Source organism: Papilio polytes, unplaced genomic scaffold (assembly GCF_000836215.1).
Source record: "Papilio polytes unplaced genomic scaffold, Ppol_1.0 DF822289.1, whole genome shotgun sequence".
Lineage (NCBI taxonomy): Eukaryota > Metazoa > Arthropoda > Insecta > Lepidoptera > Papilionidae > Papilio > Papilio polytes.
The window spans coordinates 178-18,306 of record NW_013526915.1 but is presented as its reverse complement, the minus strand read 5'-3'; the positions used below and the strand labels follow the sequence as shown (position 1 = coordinate 18,306).

The window sequence follows — 18,129 nt, the reverse complement described above, 5'->3', positions numbered from 1 at the left end:
TATTGAGACACGGCTCACTGAGCTCGCTTTTATTCTCACATCTGAGCACAGATTCTTTTAGCGACGCTGTATTAGAGATAATAGAATCATATTAGCTGAATTGTCACAATAAATATTAATTATTAAACATGCGTTATTTATATATTTATGAATAGCTGTTGCTCGCGTTCGCATGAAATTAAAGAAACCCTATGTTACTCACTGATAACGTAGCTTTTTATGGTAAATAAATTTTTAAAAATCGGTCCAGTAGTTTTTAAGTTATTTCAATAGTTTCAATAGTTGTAATTAATTATTTACGGCATACTCACGTATACTTTTTTTTCCGGTGACGCACCGACCAGTTTCAGTCCCTGCGGGGGTCCTTCTTCAGTGCGAGTCGTGACGCGACCGCGATACATCCTTAACCCTCGCCCTGAAGAAGGACCCCGGAGGGTCTGAAACTGGTCGGTGCCGTCACCGGAAAAAGAAGTATACGTGAGTAAGCCGCAAATAATTAATTATAAAATGTCTCACGAAATTTTCAATAATTTAGTTTCAATAGTTATTACAAAAATACAAATCTTTCCTCTTTATAATGTTAGTACAGACTAGCGGAACATTTTAGACACTTTAGACGATTAGTACATATATGTTACCAAGGACTAATGTTAGAACATTTGAATAAACATTGAGATTTTTCCTTTTTAGAACACTACTTCCTGTTAACATATTCTATGAGTAATATAGAATAAAAAGGTTATAAACTTTTTAGTAACAAAAGTATCTTAAAAAAATTTAAGCCGCAAGGCTTATGAATATTTCTACAGATACATTTGAACAAAACATAATGAAACGAAATGTTACCTTGAGAAAGATATCGATTTCTTTGAATGAAGCGTTATTATAAATTATTCTGACAATTTGATTCCCGCGAATTAGAAAGTTTGAATAACAATTAGTTACATAAATACGTAGAAATGATTAGGTATTCGTCTAGTATTAGCCCATTTTTAATCAATACTGATGTTATAAAGTGAAAAGATTTGTATTTTTGGATCTTTGTATGTATTGAAATAAATCAAATACTAGTGGACCGATTTCAAAATTTTTTGCACCATTAAAAAGTGTTATCACTGAGTAACATAGGCTATATTTTTACCATTTTTTTAATTCCACGCGGGTGAAGTCGCAAGCAACAGTTAGTTAATAATAAGTTACAAGTAATAAATTGGGGAAGACCACTGGATGGAAGATTCTATTTGAATAACTTTGTTAAGATAAAGGTTGTTACAGGTAAAACCGCGGGAAACAGCTAGCATAAGGCAGTGTAAGGTTTTAATCGTTTACATTTAACTAAGTAGTAACATCAAAGGGTAAGTTCCAGGTACGGTAATATCGGATTTATAATGTTGTGAATTTAATCCTTTGTTTGTGTTGTCAAAGATTCTGAAATATCTTCAACTTGAAGTAAAGTGTCGTGTTATTTAATATGACTTCAATCAAAGTGGATTACACAATACCAAGTTGCAAGGGTTTTAGTTTGTAGGTGTATTTATAAAAGCTTTTGTTACGTTTGCTACGTAAAGATTGGATATATAGATGGTGTTTACGATCTATCTTTCATTCGGCACACTGAAATAGATTCTATACCAATCTAGTCACACCGTGGCAAGGATAAATGTTTTGTTTTGTACAAAACGAATGTTGTATAACTTTATTAAATAAAAATAACTGTAATTGAATTACAAAATTAATTAGTTAAAATAATTATTTAATACATGTATTAGCTATGTAAGAAAGAATAAAAATAGTCATCGTAATTTTTTTCCCTTGATCTTAAAATTTATGGCCTAATGCCATTTCTTATCACTCATTCAGAGCGTTTTGTTTTTTACTTAGTGACCTGAGAAGTCTTTAATGTTTAAAAACTTATCTCTTGAACTAATTAAGCTTTAATTAAACTCATTAACTAAGCAAGTAAATTTTATAAACAACCTCTTTTAGAATTTATCTTTATTCAAGTGTTTTTGTTCTATTACATCTACAGGTATAAAATGAAAACAAAAATGATGATAAGGTAGTGTGCTATAAACAGCACATAAATATTGCTTAATTTCTGATAGAAACTAAACTAATCAATACAGTTTATATTTACATTCAAACTATTTGTTGCCTACCTCTTTGTCCGATTTTGAAGCGGTCGGTCGGTTGAAGCCGTCCTTAAATACATCATCCGCAAACAATTGTTTTTGTTGCTTTCATAGTAAGAAATTACAAAGACCATTTAAAACAACGTTAACTTAAATTAATGAGTACAATCAATTCTATTATTTTATTAATACGTTTTAACACTGTAGTTTAAAATGTTCGTTGTTATTTTTTTACAAAATAAATTTTATGTAAAGAGTAAACATCAACTAATTTAAGAGTATTGTAATTAAAGCTAGGCTTCCGATAAGGAAATCAAAAAGGTAAACGGATACTCACCGCTGTTGTCCTTTAAAGAAATAACGGTATGCAATACAAGTCCAAAGTGTAAACAGAGTAAAAGATTACGGAACAACATTTTTCATTTCACATTTCAATACGTTAAAAATCACTAAAATACTAATAATAATATTGAAACATTCTTAACTAAGCAATAGAACTGTTTCAGTTAAATTTTCGTAGCACCGTAGCGGCGTAGCTGAACACGGTGTAGACGCCTACGCCGTAGGAAAAGGACTGCCGGAACGCTACGGCGTAAGCGGTGTTTTCACAAATTCGTTCCGGTGCACATGCGCTTCCAATGTTATACGTTACATTCGACTTATAAATTCATCAATTTGAATTATTAATCCAGTAAAACTAAAAATAAACATTGGTATCATCTATAAATTAGATCTATCCTACGTCACCAACATCGTTCTCTGGCAATTTTTTAACAATAATTGCGTAGTTTTTCGCAAAATGTTAATGTTTTATATTAATTACAATGAAAAGTATAGTTTTATGTTCTGCAAATATGATTAAAGGGGCTATTAAATTTTAAAAATAACATATAATTACCGCTGTAGTAGCCAAAAAAATAATATCCTTTATTTCTAACTGATAGATAATGTTTGTTCTGAGAATACATCTACAGGTTTAACGGGCTTGAAGTGGTCGAGCGCTGAAGCTGAGGGTGCTTTGGATAAACCTCTTAAACTTTAACTAAGCTGAAAGGCTCTCTCACCGACTCGTTACTTTAGTTAATAAACGAATGTATATTAGAACTTCCTGTCCGGATTAATACGAAAAATGTATTTAGTGTGCACTAAAAAATATTTTTACTACCACAATCGACAGAAAGTGAAAATTTATCATTACTTGAAATTTATCTCTAGAATTATAAAAACATGTACAATATGTTTTTGAAAGAAATACCTACCTAATGTTTTAAGAATGGTTAATTTGATTTTGTGTATCACCTGTATAGGAACCTCCTTGCAAATAATAAAATCGGTGTGTCTGTATGTAATATCTACAAAAAATCGCATGTTGTTTTTCCGATGCTTATAATGAAAATATAATTATCATTATTTTGGCCGTCTGTCTGTACGAATCCGCGTATGTTCCTGCCAATTTAAGAAATAATTATATCGATTTTTACATGAAACTCTCGGCTACTTTTAGCGTCTTTACAAAGTCACGGGCGACCGCTAGTTTTAAATAAAATATAGGCCAATGTAATGTAACAATGGGACACACAGAAATCGAAACTCAGTTCATAATTAAGGCGGGACAGTCGCTTAGCAACTTTTGTTGCGTCATCACGCAAACAATTGCCAATGTAGCTGAGACCTTGACTGCCGCTCAAGCGGTTCACAACAATGCAGTGGTCAACTTATGCGGATTGAAAATGTTTATTTATTTATTCAATCGTGCATATAATCGTTACAATGCAATGTTAAGCATTGTCAAAGTATTCACGTACGATAATTTTTTATTTAATTTAAACATATACAGAATCGAAATTATGGATCTGACTAATATTATAAATGCGAAAGTTTAAATGGAGAGATGTATGTTAGAATTTGTAGTCTAAACAGCTGAACGGATCTCGATATAATCTGGCACATACGTAAAAGATAATCTGTAAGATAGGCTACTAACTTTTTTAATTCCATGCGGACGGAGTCGCTGGCGAAAGCTAGTGTCAGATAAAACGTAAAATGCTTTGCTAATCCCAATCAAACTCGTTGTTTGATTGACTCTCATTATATGTGACACTAGACTAAACGATGTTCATAAATCCATGCCAATGCAAATCCGACTGGACATAATTTACCAACTATAATTAGTCGCCAAATATATTTTCCAGATGTACATTTGTACAGTATGAATATAGCAATTTATGTGGCCTACATTCAAATTCTAGGACACCATTTTTTAAATGTAAAAATAACGGTTTATTTAACATAGATATCTTTTTTTGCTTGCTTTAAGCAGAATGAAACGTGAGGTACGAGTACATACGAGTAGTAATAGCAAACTTTGAATTGGTGTACAAATTTTGATGGATGAAATTTTTACAAGGCAATCCTTTATGCACTCTATCAAATGACATATGTTTGGGTAAAATTAATCCATCCAATATTGATTAGTTTCAACTTGTCAACTGGTATAGATTATTTTATTACAATATTGCTTTCGCCTGTGACTCTGTCCGCTTAGCTTTGAGCTGACGTGTTGTGACAGACTATTCTCGACATCTTTGCCAAATTTCATCAGAGTAGGCTACAAATTATAAAAATATTTATTCATCCATCTAAACTTTCACATTTATAATATTAGTATGATTTTTGTTTTCTCAAAACTTACTTTAACTTGCACGCAATTTTGTGCGAAGAAATTGCTACTAAGGAAAGAAAAAAGTATATGAAAAATGTTGTTAGATAAATCTTCACCGTATTTAATTACAAGGCTGCAACTCCGCTTGGGTTTTGTTCGCAGACTTATGACAACCATGTGTCATGTTTTATAAGTTATGATCTATTATACCGCTTAAGAAATTCCTGAAACCGGCAAATATTGTAACTTTTATTAAGATAAATTCTTTTAATTTTGTATGAAACGAGGTAAACATACTTTTACAACTTTAAATGTCACGATGAGAAACGACGTGATGTAAAATGAAAATAATTTGATTAGTTAATAGAACTTTTGTGATTATTTTAAAGCCGGCTATATACGTCCAGTTCCAACTCACAGTTTCAACTGAATAGTTCGACAGTTAAAGAAACTAGTTAGATTTTTGATACACTATTTTCTACATTGATTTGGTCAATCTAAAAGTATTAAAATCAATATAATTTCTTCTTTCATCGACTTTCAACTTTCATCGATATAAAGCCGACCATTAGGAAAAAACAAGATTGCTAAAAATCGCTTCGATACTTCCTGGAATCAAGCCAACAAATACGTACATCTGAAAAGAAGTTAATTCATTAAAACTGTATACATGCCTTCGGTTACAGATTCTAATAACTATAAAATAGCACGCCTAAATGAATGTCGTAGATAAATATTTAAATTTTAATTAAATACAGACGAAAGTATTGTTTGTAGCGAATAAACTCAAAAACTACTACACCGATTTAAAAAATATGTTTTTGGAAAGCTATATCACTGAGTAAAATTAGGGCATATATTTACTAGCTTTTTTTAAATTAACGCGAACCAATTTAAAGTTTTTAAAAATTTTACATTTCTCTTTTTCTTTTTAAGAACTAAGATGTATTAATGTTTTGTTTTGATTTAAATTGGAATAGTTGAAACGTCGTCGTTCAATGGTGTAAATCGTATAAGCAAGATAAGGTCACACTTTACGAGGGATGAAAGTGGCGGGTCATCTCAAAAGAAGCAATTCTTGCGGCACTAGATTGAATGCAAAATTGGATGAAACTCTAACGGCACGGGTCTCGTATAATGTAGGTAATCGTGGGTTTTCATTCTTGAAAAATTTGTACAAAAATATATTGTCGTCTCTTTCCATCTGTTTCAAAAAACTGAGATACTAACGTCCTTCTATACAGATGTAGTACAGGTAATACACGTTCTCCTAAAGTATACGGGGACTGGGACAATATGAAAATAGTTATTGCTTAATAAATGCTGAATAAAAAAAATAGCTAAGTTTACTTGTCATAAATCTTTCTGACTAAAAAAGATTTTTCGTCGTTGGAGTATTATAGTTTTGTGTGATATGGACACAGAAAACGTTATGTGGTCATGTTAAAAAAGGTTTCCCATGTTTCAAAGTAACTTATGAACGTGACGTCACGCGGATATGTGGAGAATAAAGCGAAGTTCGCTATCATTGTTTTATTATCAGAGAACACGAGGTAATGAGTGCCGTAAAAAGCGGACGTGTCTCAGGGACCTTATTACCATACATAATTAAACGTGCCTCTGCCGACGAGATATCAACAACGCCGACTTAAGTTAATTAATAAATTTTAAACCTGCTTTTTCGTGTACTTAATTACACCATTCTTTGAATTTCCTACATTTTAGTGATACTTAAAAAAATAAATCCTATGACTTACTGATTAAAAATGAATTTATACTCTAAACGTAAGACCACAGTATGGTACGTTTATTGGAATGGGAATGGGTCGATGTGACTAGGTTACATACAGACAGTGGTAAGTCCTCGTATATTGTAACTCTGAAACCTTACAGTCTATATCCCAACTAAAATGTAAACTTCAAAACTTTTATACATATCTAGCAACCTATTCAGGACTCTACCTATCGTATATTATAACTATAGTTAAACCAGGATCATTAGCCCGAGTAGAAGTGCTATCATTGATTGTTAATGTTAGAAAATAAACACAAAACTTAGGGAAATCGTGTAATTTGTCAGTGTATAATTAAATGTTGTCGTTTACATATTACAAAACATGCTCTCAGTTATGATAACTTTTATTATTAATAAATAAATACCTGACCTCTTTAAAGTAGTAGTTGAAAGTTTGCAGTAACATTTTCAGCTTTATTAAATTAAGTTACTTTAATTCCATTCCATTGAAGGGTTTTTATTTTAAAAATTTACGAAATATTATAAATGTAATTTGCTCAGTAACGGAATATAAGCGTATTCATCTCAAGGGTCCAGTTGAGAAGATAATAAACTTCATAAAGCTATTTTTTTCATGAACATAAATTGCTTTTTAAATTTAAATAATTATATATGACTTAATTATTTTATTTTCTGCTCCAAATGAAACAGAAAATATTATGTTGTCAATCATTAAAACTACAAAACATGTTCCCGTAAACGTATCTGGTGAATGACATACATTTATGATGATTGATTAGGAAGACATAATCAATTTATTATAATTATTATAATTTTGGTCTGAAAAATATTACATTCCGCTAAGCGAGCAAAACTTTAAGTATTTACCATAGCTGACGAGTATATTCAAAATATGATTGTAAAAGCAGAGTGATCAGATTCACACCTAATGGGAATCCGCAATCTCTGTCTACCCTTTAGGTACAGCGTGACTATACATCAAACTATACAGTTGTTTATAAAGGCAAAAGGCCGCAAGCACGTCAGCAGGGCGACCCTCGGGACCGACTCATTTGAACGTGAAGCAAATTTACACGAGGCCAATCTAATCCCAACATGAACGTATGAGATTACTACAACGCTCTTTGGCCTATTCATTTAATTTAGATATGTTACTATCTATATTAAGTAATAATACCTAGGGCTTGATTAAGACGCGTCGACAATTGGTGACATCATTCTAATGTGTGTTCATTTATCAATCATTATTTATACTGCGTTTATTATAGTTTGCTAATTTCATGTTGACGTCCATATTTTTACACTTTTAACCCTATTACAAATAACTAAGGTCTATTTTTCAGATAAAATTATCAAGAGTTAAATCTAGTCATATGTTTTAAAAGAAAAGTTGTTCTGTTTCATTTTCGCTTTTCTCAGCATCCAATTGGAAAACTATGATTACGAACTCAATAACTGCTACATTTTATTAAAACTCAATGTGTTTTCAAATGCATTTTGCTAGTCTTTGCAACTTATATTAAAAAATGTATCGAAAATACTCGCTTGCTCCGTTTTTATTTTGAAGTCATAACTGAAAGTCATAACATAGTTTTAAATTAAATAGGAATTTAGAATTTACTTTCGCCAACGAATGAATATAAATGATAAAAGTTTATAATATGAAAATGAAGTATGATTTAATAAATGGCTTGGTTAAAATTGTACCTCTCCACTGGCTTACCCAAAGGCCCCTAAGGATTATCAAACCTTAATCTGATTAGATCAGGATCATATTGAAATAATTCCTACGACTAAATTTTTGTCTTCATTGATTTATTATGATAATAAAATTAACTAAACGATTTATCATCACTTCTTAAACATACTAAATATATATAAATGCGAAAGTTTGGAAGGATGGATGGATAGATGGATGTTTGTTAGAGCCGATTTCGATGAAATTTGGTATAGATGTAGAGAATAGTCTGAAAGAACACATAGGCTACTCGCTTTTGTTTTTTTTTTAATTCCACGCGGACGAAGTGGCGGGCGAATGCTATTGAGGAAATAAAAAGTTAAATTCCTCTCAAATAATTTCGACAAAAGATGCAATTGAATGTTGCCTTGACATTACGAATTCGTATGAAGTTTTAAACATTTCTTTTAAACCGAAAAATCAGAAGCCTCAGATGGTATTTAGGTTAAACATCCATGACCTGAGGGTATTCTCTGCGGCTTACTATTCTAAATGCTGAGAGAACCAAGATTTTCTTAATATTTCAATTCACAACTCAAGGCCAGTGTATTTTACGTTTGTATTCGAAGATGACTTCTTAAAAGATATGATAAAAAGAAAATATGCCATTTGCTTTTCCATTTCCGAAACATAACTTTGATGAACTTCCTTATTGTATAAAACATTTATTGGTTAGAGAATTTGTTTTGTAAAGAATTAATCTTTTAATTAAAACAACAATCTTTAGACTTTACGATACAACGACTCATGCTACAAGCAGATAGTTAGTTTTTTTATTAAATAAAATGAATTACTTATAGATATTAACATTTTAATATGGTGCAATAATTTTTGATTTACTGTAGGATAAGAAATTTGAAGAAGTAAAAAAACGCCCGAAGCTTAATTTTCCGTATTTTTTAGAAATGCGTAGAAAGAGTAAGAACTTTTAACAATCTGAAAGGTAAAGAGAAAAGTTTGATAAAACCTTAATAGTACAATCATTGTATTTTCTTGACAAAATGGAAGGAAAAAAATAGATGTTGAAACAACAAAACCTTAGAGTTCTTAAATAAAATTGATGATTAAGTTGGAAAAATATGTGTTCCGTGTACTTACTGCAACAAAAGTAGTGTTTGCAAGCGGCGCTATAGATCCCGCTGTAGGCATTATCGGCTTCTTTATCATTTCCATAAATAACATTAGATCCCTTCTATATTTCATTGGTATTTCTACCCAGTCCAAAAAATACGCAGAATCCATTAACTTTTCACTCTAAAAGACAAATAAAAATAGATATCTCTATATATTTTAATTTAAAACTGATGCCTGTGTAGTTGACGTAAGCAATATTATTGCACTTATACGCAAAATCAAAATACTGTAAAAACAAACGTTGCTAATCTGCTGTAATATATTAAAATCTGTCATAGTAAATATGAAAAAATCATAACTTACTGCGTCCGTTAGCTTACTGCCATAGAAGCAAAACAAAAATAATTCCGCAAATATGCACATTAGAAATAATGATATTGTAAAACAACCTAATGATGTTTTATCAATCTGAAAAAAATACATCATGATGTCATAAAATATGTGAACAGTCTTTATTACCTAGTACTTGTCAAAAAATCATACGAACTTCAACAAATCTGTAGGCAGTAGTGCACAGAATCCATGAATCGAACAAAAACTGAGAAAATACAGCACCGCCGTATGTTGCTTCAATTTTTGAGAAAAATCTAAAAAATAGCTACACTTTACACAACGAAAATACACATACAAACTGTGAGTTTCCACTGTTTAAACAACTGCACGATTATTTATTGTTATCCCCCTCAAACTCTTCAAAAAAATAGAGACAAATTAATTGAAAACTATTTTCAGATTGTCGATTTCTAGAACATCTTCCATGGACATTTGAGACTATTAACTACGTCAGGAGGAGGAGGAGGAGGAGATATCTAAAATACTTACTTGTGAATTTCTAAAAAATGTAATGCCATATTTCTAAACTTCATATCATAGATTTGCATTAAAGGTAATTTAGAATCAGTTGATTTAATTTTACAGCTGTCCACAAAACTTTCCAAGTCATATCTAAAAAAAAAGCCCCACAAAAAAACTAAAAGCCGGGTATAGAGATAATACTAAAGCATCGAAATAAATACATTTCATCTAACCTTAAAATATTCAATTGCGTTGTACATTGATGTAAAAAGAATGTTATAAATGCATCGAGCGTTGTTATATTAAACGCTATCTGAGTATTCTGGATATAATAATAAAATAAAACAAAATAAAATCTGAAACAAGTTGATTATTAACACCACATTGTAACATAACAGCTACAGAGAAAACAACGGTGGTAATTTCAAATACATTTAAAACATCCGGTAATAGACATGCATGTGCCAGCTAAAGAAATGTTTTAAAGATAGCGTTAACTCTCTATATCTATTTGTAATACTAAAATATATCGTCTCATATGGTCTTGTTGGCATTTTATTAACATGTATAAAACGGGGCAAATGTGCGGCCGGCATATATGTGAACGCAATGTGCAAGTGCAGGCGGTGGTTACTAGTATGCTAGCAACAATCCCGTTTTTTTTAGCATGTACTTGCACATAGCTGTCACAAAATGGTAGTAGCTAGCGCGATGGTAGGCGATTATTATGTATTTGGATAAGTAGCGAAACCAACGGACGTTTTACGTTGTTAGGTAACAAAACGCAAAGCACTTACTTTAATTTTGTATTCGGTTCAAAAGGGAGCCAAATAGAAAATTCAACCGGCTTGCCTTGAACATGTAAAATGTGTAAATCCAAAGCCATTAGAAAACAAGTAACGGCTGATGTTAGACTGTAGACATTTACAAGTATTTTAGCTTCTCGTGCTGTGTCTTTCAGCAGCTTATGGTGTTCTTCTTCAGGTTGGTTAAATAAATCTCCTATAAAAAACAAAAGTATTTAAATGTGTCCCAGAATCAAGCATATTACCATATTTCATATTAACGTTATATATATGAAAGTTTATATGGAGGGATGGATGTTTGTTAGAGTTTGTAGCTTAAACGGCTGAACGGATCTCGAGGAAATTTGGCATGTACAGTATAGTCTTGAAGAACACATAGGCAACTTGGTTTCGTTTTTTTAATACTAAGTAGTTTACTACTAGTAGAAAAATACTTTAGGTTTTTTCCCTGCAATTATTGCCCTTCAGTACACTTGGTTTAAATTAAATATATGTATGTATTTGTATCGATAATTTAAGTAAGCCTTTTCTTCATACCTTTCATTGTGTTTAAAAGTGCTTGCACTTCATCAGCTTTGAAAAGCATTACGATTTGTTTATAAATAGAACCAAAATAAGTCAACAATAAACACATCGTGTCCATCAATGTGTTCATATCATTACGCACCTTAAAAGTAAAATATTAATAAAATTTTATAATAATAACTCGCTATGAACTTTGTCTACTATCATTAACAAACGATTGAGCATACGTATATAGGGTCAGCGCGTCAAAATTCAAACTTAAATAAGTACTAACTTCATAGATTTTAATAGCATGTTGGATCATGAAAATGATGGAAGCGAATAATACAAAACGCATGTACATTTTGTGTGCATATAAACGTCTCGGTGGTGTACTGGGATCTAATGCACAGTAACCACCGAAGCGCAAATTCCTTAAATGCGGTTTCAAACTGAAATACGACCATTTCTCTTCCATGTTGATATACGTTTTATAAAGTTCACACGAACACTGAACGTTGTGATTGAATACATGCAACTTGAGAACGTTTTATAACAAATGTTTTTCTTGTAACATATTATTATAAATTAATTACTGTATTACGTCCCCTTAGATGGAAAACTAAACAACTGCAAAAGCATAGTTTCGGGAAAAACGTGATTTACTGTTTGTTTGTGGGCGTTTTATTTTTAAGCTTATGAGCTATAATATTTTTGACCGAGTTCCCATAAGAAGGAGGTACTCAATTCGTCCGTATTTTTTTATGTATGTTACGGCATAAATCCGCCGCTAGTGGACCGATTTTGATAATTCTTTTTTTATCCGAAAGGTAATGCTTGCAGGTCCCATTTTTTTTTGTTGATTTTTACTGTCTAGTTTCAAACATAGATCCGTTCGTTATAATGGTTATTTTTTTCTATTGTATATCCTTAATTTTAACGTATTTAGTTTTATTTGAGGAACGTTTTTAGATTGGAGTTTCAAAATATCGCTCGACTCGAGAATATGCATTATTTACTTGTCTTTAAGAAAATAACAAAAACACAATTTGACCAAAATGGCAGTTGTTTAGTTTTCCATATACGTGGACGGTGTAATTATTACTGAATTTACAATGGTGTTATTAGTTTATTTGACACCATAATCACACACACTGCATTTCATTCTATGGGAACAGTCAACTGATTTAAGTAGGTCTATTTACTAACTAGCTGTCGCTTGCGACCCCGTCTGTAATTAAAAATAATATTTAAAAAGTATTTCAATGAAACAAAAATGAGTATGGTAACTTTTTATTACATTTTGTAAATAATATGTATTATGTTATCTTTAGAAATCGTATAATTTTTAAATATGAAAACTTTATTATCAATTTTCATTACATATTTTTTTTATTAGAGATCAGTGCAAACAAGCAGCAGCAACACCGAGGTGATCAACGACACCCATAGACATAGGCAATATTAGAGGAAGTGCAGATGCGTTGCTGACCTTTAAGGAGAAATTTTTACTGTAACTCATTACTACACGCAAAAGCGAAGGGATCAAATTAGTTTGTTAACATCATATGCTCTCTACCGCTCCGGCCCGCTGCCGCCTGTTACGTACGTCGCTGTATTAAGCTATACTTTTGTCTACATCGCCTCCGCTCCTTCATTGTGCCGACCTCTGTCGAACATCGTGCTGTTCAAGCTGTCGTTTAAGATTTTCAAAGCATAAGAAGTTGAATAAAGCGCGAAGTAGGTAAAGTTTAATTTTCCGTATTTTTTAGAAAGGCGTAGAAAGAGTAAGAACTTTTGACAATCTGAAAGGGAAAGAGAACAGTTTAACAATTATTATTGTTTTTTGAAATAATAAGAGAGGTGGCTATTCTTAGAAGAAGGGAAAGGAAACAAGTTGGTTACTACAATTACAGTAGATTTTTTCAATAAAAATGAGGACGATGTAAAGTATACATAAAATGAATTAAAACACTGTGGGTTCCTTGAACTTACTGAAACAAAAGTAGTGTTTGAAAGCGGCGCTATAGATCCTGCCGTAGGCATGATCGGCTTCTTTATCATTTCCATAAATAACATTAGATTTCTTCTATATTTCATTGGTATTTCTACCCAGTCTAAAAAATACGCGGAATCCATTAACTTTTCACTCTAGAAGACAAATAAAAATAGTTATCTTTACATTTTAAATAAAAGTAACTTTTACCAAACACTTAAGTTGACATGAGCGGTATTAATTTCATTTAACTATATCCAAAATCCCAAACATTTTAAAACAACATACGTTTCTAAAGAAGTCCGTAATTTTGTGAAAACTGTGTGAGTAAGATAAAAATATCATAATACTTACCGCGTCAGTTAGTTTACTACCATAAAAGCAAAACAAAAATAATTCTGCTAAAATGCACATCAGAAATAGTATGATTGTAAAACAAGCTAATGACGTTTTATCAATCTGTAAAAATACAGTATGTTTTAATATTATAAGTGAGTTTTTAATAATAAATTAAAGATAACATAAGATAAGCCTTCATTCTCCGACATTTTTTTACATAGATTTAACTCTAATATATGATATACGGAAAAATAAAAAGTATTAAAATAATAAAAAAAAACAACATGTACATATATAAGTTATTTTCAGCATCCAGTTGCTTTGTCAGATTGTCCTTTGACGTAGGCCTCCCCTAGATTCTTCCATAATTCCCCGTCCTTAGCTAGTCTCCTCCATCCCTTAAGTCATCATCCCATCTGTTTATTTGACGTCCTCTCTGTCTTTTCCCATCCCACTGATACCATTCCATTATTTCTCTAGTCCATTTGTCCTTATCAGTCCTCATAATATGTCCAGTCTACGTCCATTTTAGTTATTAATAAATTAGTGTCATAAAAATCATACGTACTTCAACAAATCTATAGGCAGTGGTGCACAAAATCCATGAACCGAATAAAAACTGACAGAATACGGCCCCGCCGTATGTCGCTTCGACTTTTGAAAAAAATCTAAAAAAACAAACCACACAAAACGTTGTCACATAGAAAGCGTGACTTTACACTGTGAAACTGTACAAAACATAATGATATTCCTCTTACTACAACATTTTGTATAAAGGAACATCACGGAATTGCTTTACTCCTTTGTCTTACGGTTACATCTCAGTCAAGTTACACTAATCATACTAATATTATAAATGCAAAAGTTTAGATGGATGAATGTTTGATATTGTTTGTCGCCTAAACGGCTCAACCGATGTTGACGAAATTTGGTATAAATGTAGAGGATAGTCTGGAAGAACACATAGTACTCACTTTTGTTTTTATTTAATTCCACGCGGACGAAGTCGCAGGCGAAAGCTGGTCTTTAATATATTTTTGCCGCTATTCTAGAACGTTCTTCATAAGTATTTTAACAAAAACGGACAGTATCAATTGTAACTATGGATAAAATACTTACTTGTGAATTTCTACAAAATGTAATACCATGTTTCTAAACTTCATATCAAAGGCTTTCATTAAAGATATTTTAGATTCAGTTGATTTCATTTTACAGCTGTCCACAAAATTTTCCAAGTCATATCTGAAAAATAAATGTAATAATAAATATAACATTTCATAATAAACTAACAATGTATTTAAAATTTACTAAAACATCAAAATAAATACTTCATCTAACCTTAAAATATTCAATTGCGTTGTACATTGATGTATAAAGAATGTTATAAATGCATCGAGCGTTGTTATATTAAATGCTATCTGAGAAATCTGGATGTAGTAATAAAATAAAGCAATGTAAAATCTGAAATAAATAAATTAATTAATACCACATCAGTAACAAAAAAAGTGGTGATTTAAAGTTATGATTTTATTACATTTTAGGAATAAAGCAAAAATCCAAGGGTTTCTAAGACCTTGTACAATAAATTCGCTTCTATCTTAATATTATAAATGCGAAAATTCAGATTGAAGAATGGTTGTTTGTTAGAATTTTTAGCCTAAACGAATCGCTATGAAATTTTGCATAGTCTTAGAGTATAGGCCAGTGATTCTCAACCAATGTGCCGCCAAATTTGCATATTTTTGTCATAAACTATCTGTGCAGTGTGTTAATAAATAAATAAATAAATCATTTTTATCTTTTTCTTTGCGTGCCGCCAAATTTTGAAAAGCAACAAAAAAAGGGTTGAGAATCACTAGTATAGACTAGAAGAATACATAGACTATGTTTTTTTTTCAATTTCTTGCGGACGGAGTCGCAGGCGAAAGCTAGTTTAATGTAAAGAAAGCGTTACCTGAACTATATTAAAAATTATTCGATCAAGTATGTTAAAATAACGAAACTGACAAAATAATGTAAAGGACTTACTTAAGTTTTGTATTCGGTTCAAAAGGAAACCAAATAGAAAATTCAATCGGCGTGCCTTGAGAATATAAAATGTGTAGATACAAAGCCATTAGAAAAGTAGTAACAGCTGATGTTGAGCTGTAAATGTTTACAAGGATTTTCGCTTCTCGTGCTGTATCTTTCAGCAGCTTATGGTGTTTTTCTTCAGGTTGGTTAAATAAATCTCCTATAAAAAGAAAAGTGTCTTCGAAAAATGTATTTCAGAAATAATGGAACAATATTTTTCTGACAAATATTATAAATAGATCTTTATCTATACAGTTAATGAAATTGGAGTGTCTGTTCGTTAGAAAAAAAAACAGATTCCGCGAAGATGATAGTAGTATTAATGGTGCTAATAACGAAAATGCGTTTTTTTTGTGTGTCTGTGCAAACCTCGTTGGTTCTGGTTAATCTCCGAAACAAAATGGCCGACTTTGATTCTTGCAAATTATTTTGTCATTGATACACTTAGATACCATCAAAATAGACGAAAAACATAAAAAGCATTGTAATTATTCATGATTTATTCATTCGTTTGTATTTAATTAATTCGCTTTTGTTATTCCTTTCATTGATGAAGAATACTCTTCAGCCAATCGACTTCATATTCATTTCCTGTCATTATTCTTTCTGGCAACCCGTTTTTAATTAAAAATATTGAAACAATGCAACCAATTTTGTAGTAAAGTAGGTAACTACGATACTACACGCTTTTATTATAGTTTTTTTCCTAGTATTTTGAGGGACGTTTCTTTAAGTTGCGTTTCGTTATTTAAAAAATGTTCTTTGTTAATTTTCACAAATGCGATACATAATTTTAATTCAATCTGGCTTCGCGTTATTATCTATACTAATATTATAAAGAGGAAAGATTTGTATTATTGTATATATTGCAATTACTCGAAAACTAATGAGCCGATTTGAAAAATCTTTCACCATTAGAAAGCTGTATTATCAGAGAGTAATATAAGCTATATTTTTAACTACGGGAGGCCGAAGTCGCAAACAACCGCTAGTCATTCGATATAGTTATACAACTTTGATCAACTTTTCGGAGTCATGTACTCATAGGATAATTGATACATATGTTCATGTAATTAGCTTTTATCTGAATGTTATCAGTGACGCAAACATTACATCTTATACACCTTGGATAAACCTAAAATTGTTCATTTCTATCAATGTCAAAATGTTTTAAATTACAAAAACACTTCATACCTTTCATTGTGTTTAAAAGTGCTTGCACATCATCAGCTTTGGAAAGCATTACAATTTGTTTATAAATAGAGCCGAAGTAAGTGAACAATAGAAACATCGTGTCCATTAAGGTGTTCATATCATTACGCACCTTAAAAATATAATATTATTAACCCCATTGCTTTGAAAAAAGAAAAATTAAACTGTAAACTTCCACAACTATCATCTAGAAGTATCAAAATATATTACTATGGAATATACAAAAGTAAGTACTAACTTCATAAACTTTAATAGCATGTTGGATCATGAAAATGATTGAAGCGAATAAAACAAATCGCATGTACATTTTGTGTGCATATAAACGTCTCGGTGGTGTACTGGGATCTAATGCACAGTAACCACCGTAGCGCAGATTCCTTAAATGCGGTTTCAAACTGAAATACGACCATTTCTCTTCCATGTTGATATAAGTTTTATAAAGCTCACACGAACACTGAACGTAATATGTTTGAATACGGGCAAGTCGAAAACGTTTTATTACACGCTGTATAATTATCATTGGATTCGTTATGTTGTCATCACTTTTATATCTGACACCTTAATCATACGCATTGCGTTTCATTTCATGTGAACAGTCAATTGGTTTTATTTATTAACTAGCTTTCGTCAGCGACTCCCTCCGCGCGCAAATAAAAAAAATTAAAGGATTTTAAAGTACAGCCTATGTGTTCTTCCAGACTATCCTCTATATCTATACCAAATTTCATCGAAATACGTTAAGTACTTTAGGTTACAAACGCTAACAAACATTCATCCATTGGGCCAGCATGGTTAACTATGGCCTAGTCACTCTAATTAAGGGTAGGATCCGAGCCCCTCGGTGGGGACGTATAGCGAGCTGGTGATGATGATGAAAGTTGAGATTTAGGGGTTCCAATAGTCTTTTTTATATAAAAGTTGCAAGCTTTTGACGACTTTTTCATTTTTCAGAACAGTACACTAGATCTTTATAATCGTACAG

At 31.4% G+C, this 18,129-nt stretch overlaps 2 protein-coding genes across 2 annotated transcripts; both read right to left on the bottom strand.

Moving 5' to 3' along the window:
- Window positions 1-9,170: 9,170 nt before the first annotated feature.
- Window positions 9,171-12,005, bottom strand: LOC106106166. The gene is made up of 7 exons (XM_013286713.1): window positions 11,823-12,005; window positions 11,561-11,690; window positions 11,015-11,219; window positions 9,910-10,009; window positions 9,726-9,830; window positions 9,387-9,542; window positions 9,171-9,224 (listed from the first exon to the last, which is right to left on the bottom strand). Exons 1-7 carry the CDS (start codon window positions 12,003-12,005, stop codon window positions 9,171-9,173), a joined length of 933 nt encoding a protein of 310 aa, XP_013142167.1.
- A 1,273-nt stretch (window positions 12,006-13,278) lies between these two features.
- Window positions 13,279-17,568, bottom strand: LOC106106165 (odorant receptor 94b-like). The gene is made up of 9 exons (XM_013286711.1): window positions 17,386-17,568; window positions 17,130-17,259; window positions 15,891-16,095; window positions 15,201-15,302; window positions 14,982-15,104; window positions 14,431-14,530; window positions 13,878-13,982; window positions 13,523-13,678; window positions 13,279-13,332 (listed from the first exon to the last, which is right to left on the bottom strand). The coding sequence occupies exons 1-9, from the start codon at window positions 17,566-17,568 to the stop codon at window positions 13,279-13,281; spliced, it is 1,158 nt and encodes a 385-aa protein (XP_013142165.1).
- Window positions 17,569-18,129: the final 561 nt, after the last annotated feature.

Bases quoted from the DNA above. Each gene is read 5' to 3' on its own strand.
- LOC106106166 (XM_013286713.1), bottom strand. From the start codon at position 12,005: ATGGAAGAGAAATGGTCGTATTTCAGTTTGAAACCGCATTTAAGGAAT. The intron at 10,010-11,014 runs GTAAGTGCTTTG...GCTATTTTTTAG, and splicing joins GAACCGAATACAAAATTAAA to ATTTTTCTCAAAAATTGAAG. The intron at 9,831-9,909 runs GTTCGTATGATT...TATTTTTTTCAG, and splicing joins CTGCCTACAGATTTGTTGAA to ATTGATAAAACATCATTAGG.
- LOC106106165 (XM_013286711.1), bottom strand. From the start codon at position 17,568: ATGGAAGAGAAATGGTCGTATTTCAGTTTGAAACCGCATTTAAGGAAT. The intron at 16,096-17,129 runs GTATGAAGTGTT...TTCTTTTTATAG, and splicing joins ACTTTTAAACACAATGAAAG to GAGATTTATTTAACCAACCT. The intron at 14,531-14,981 runs GTAAGTATTTTA...TTGTTTTTTTAG, and splicing joins CATTTTGTAGAAATTCACAA to ATTTTTTTCAAAAGTCGAAG.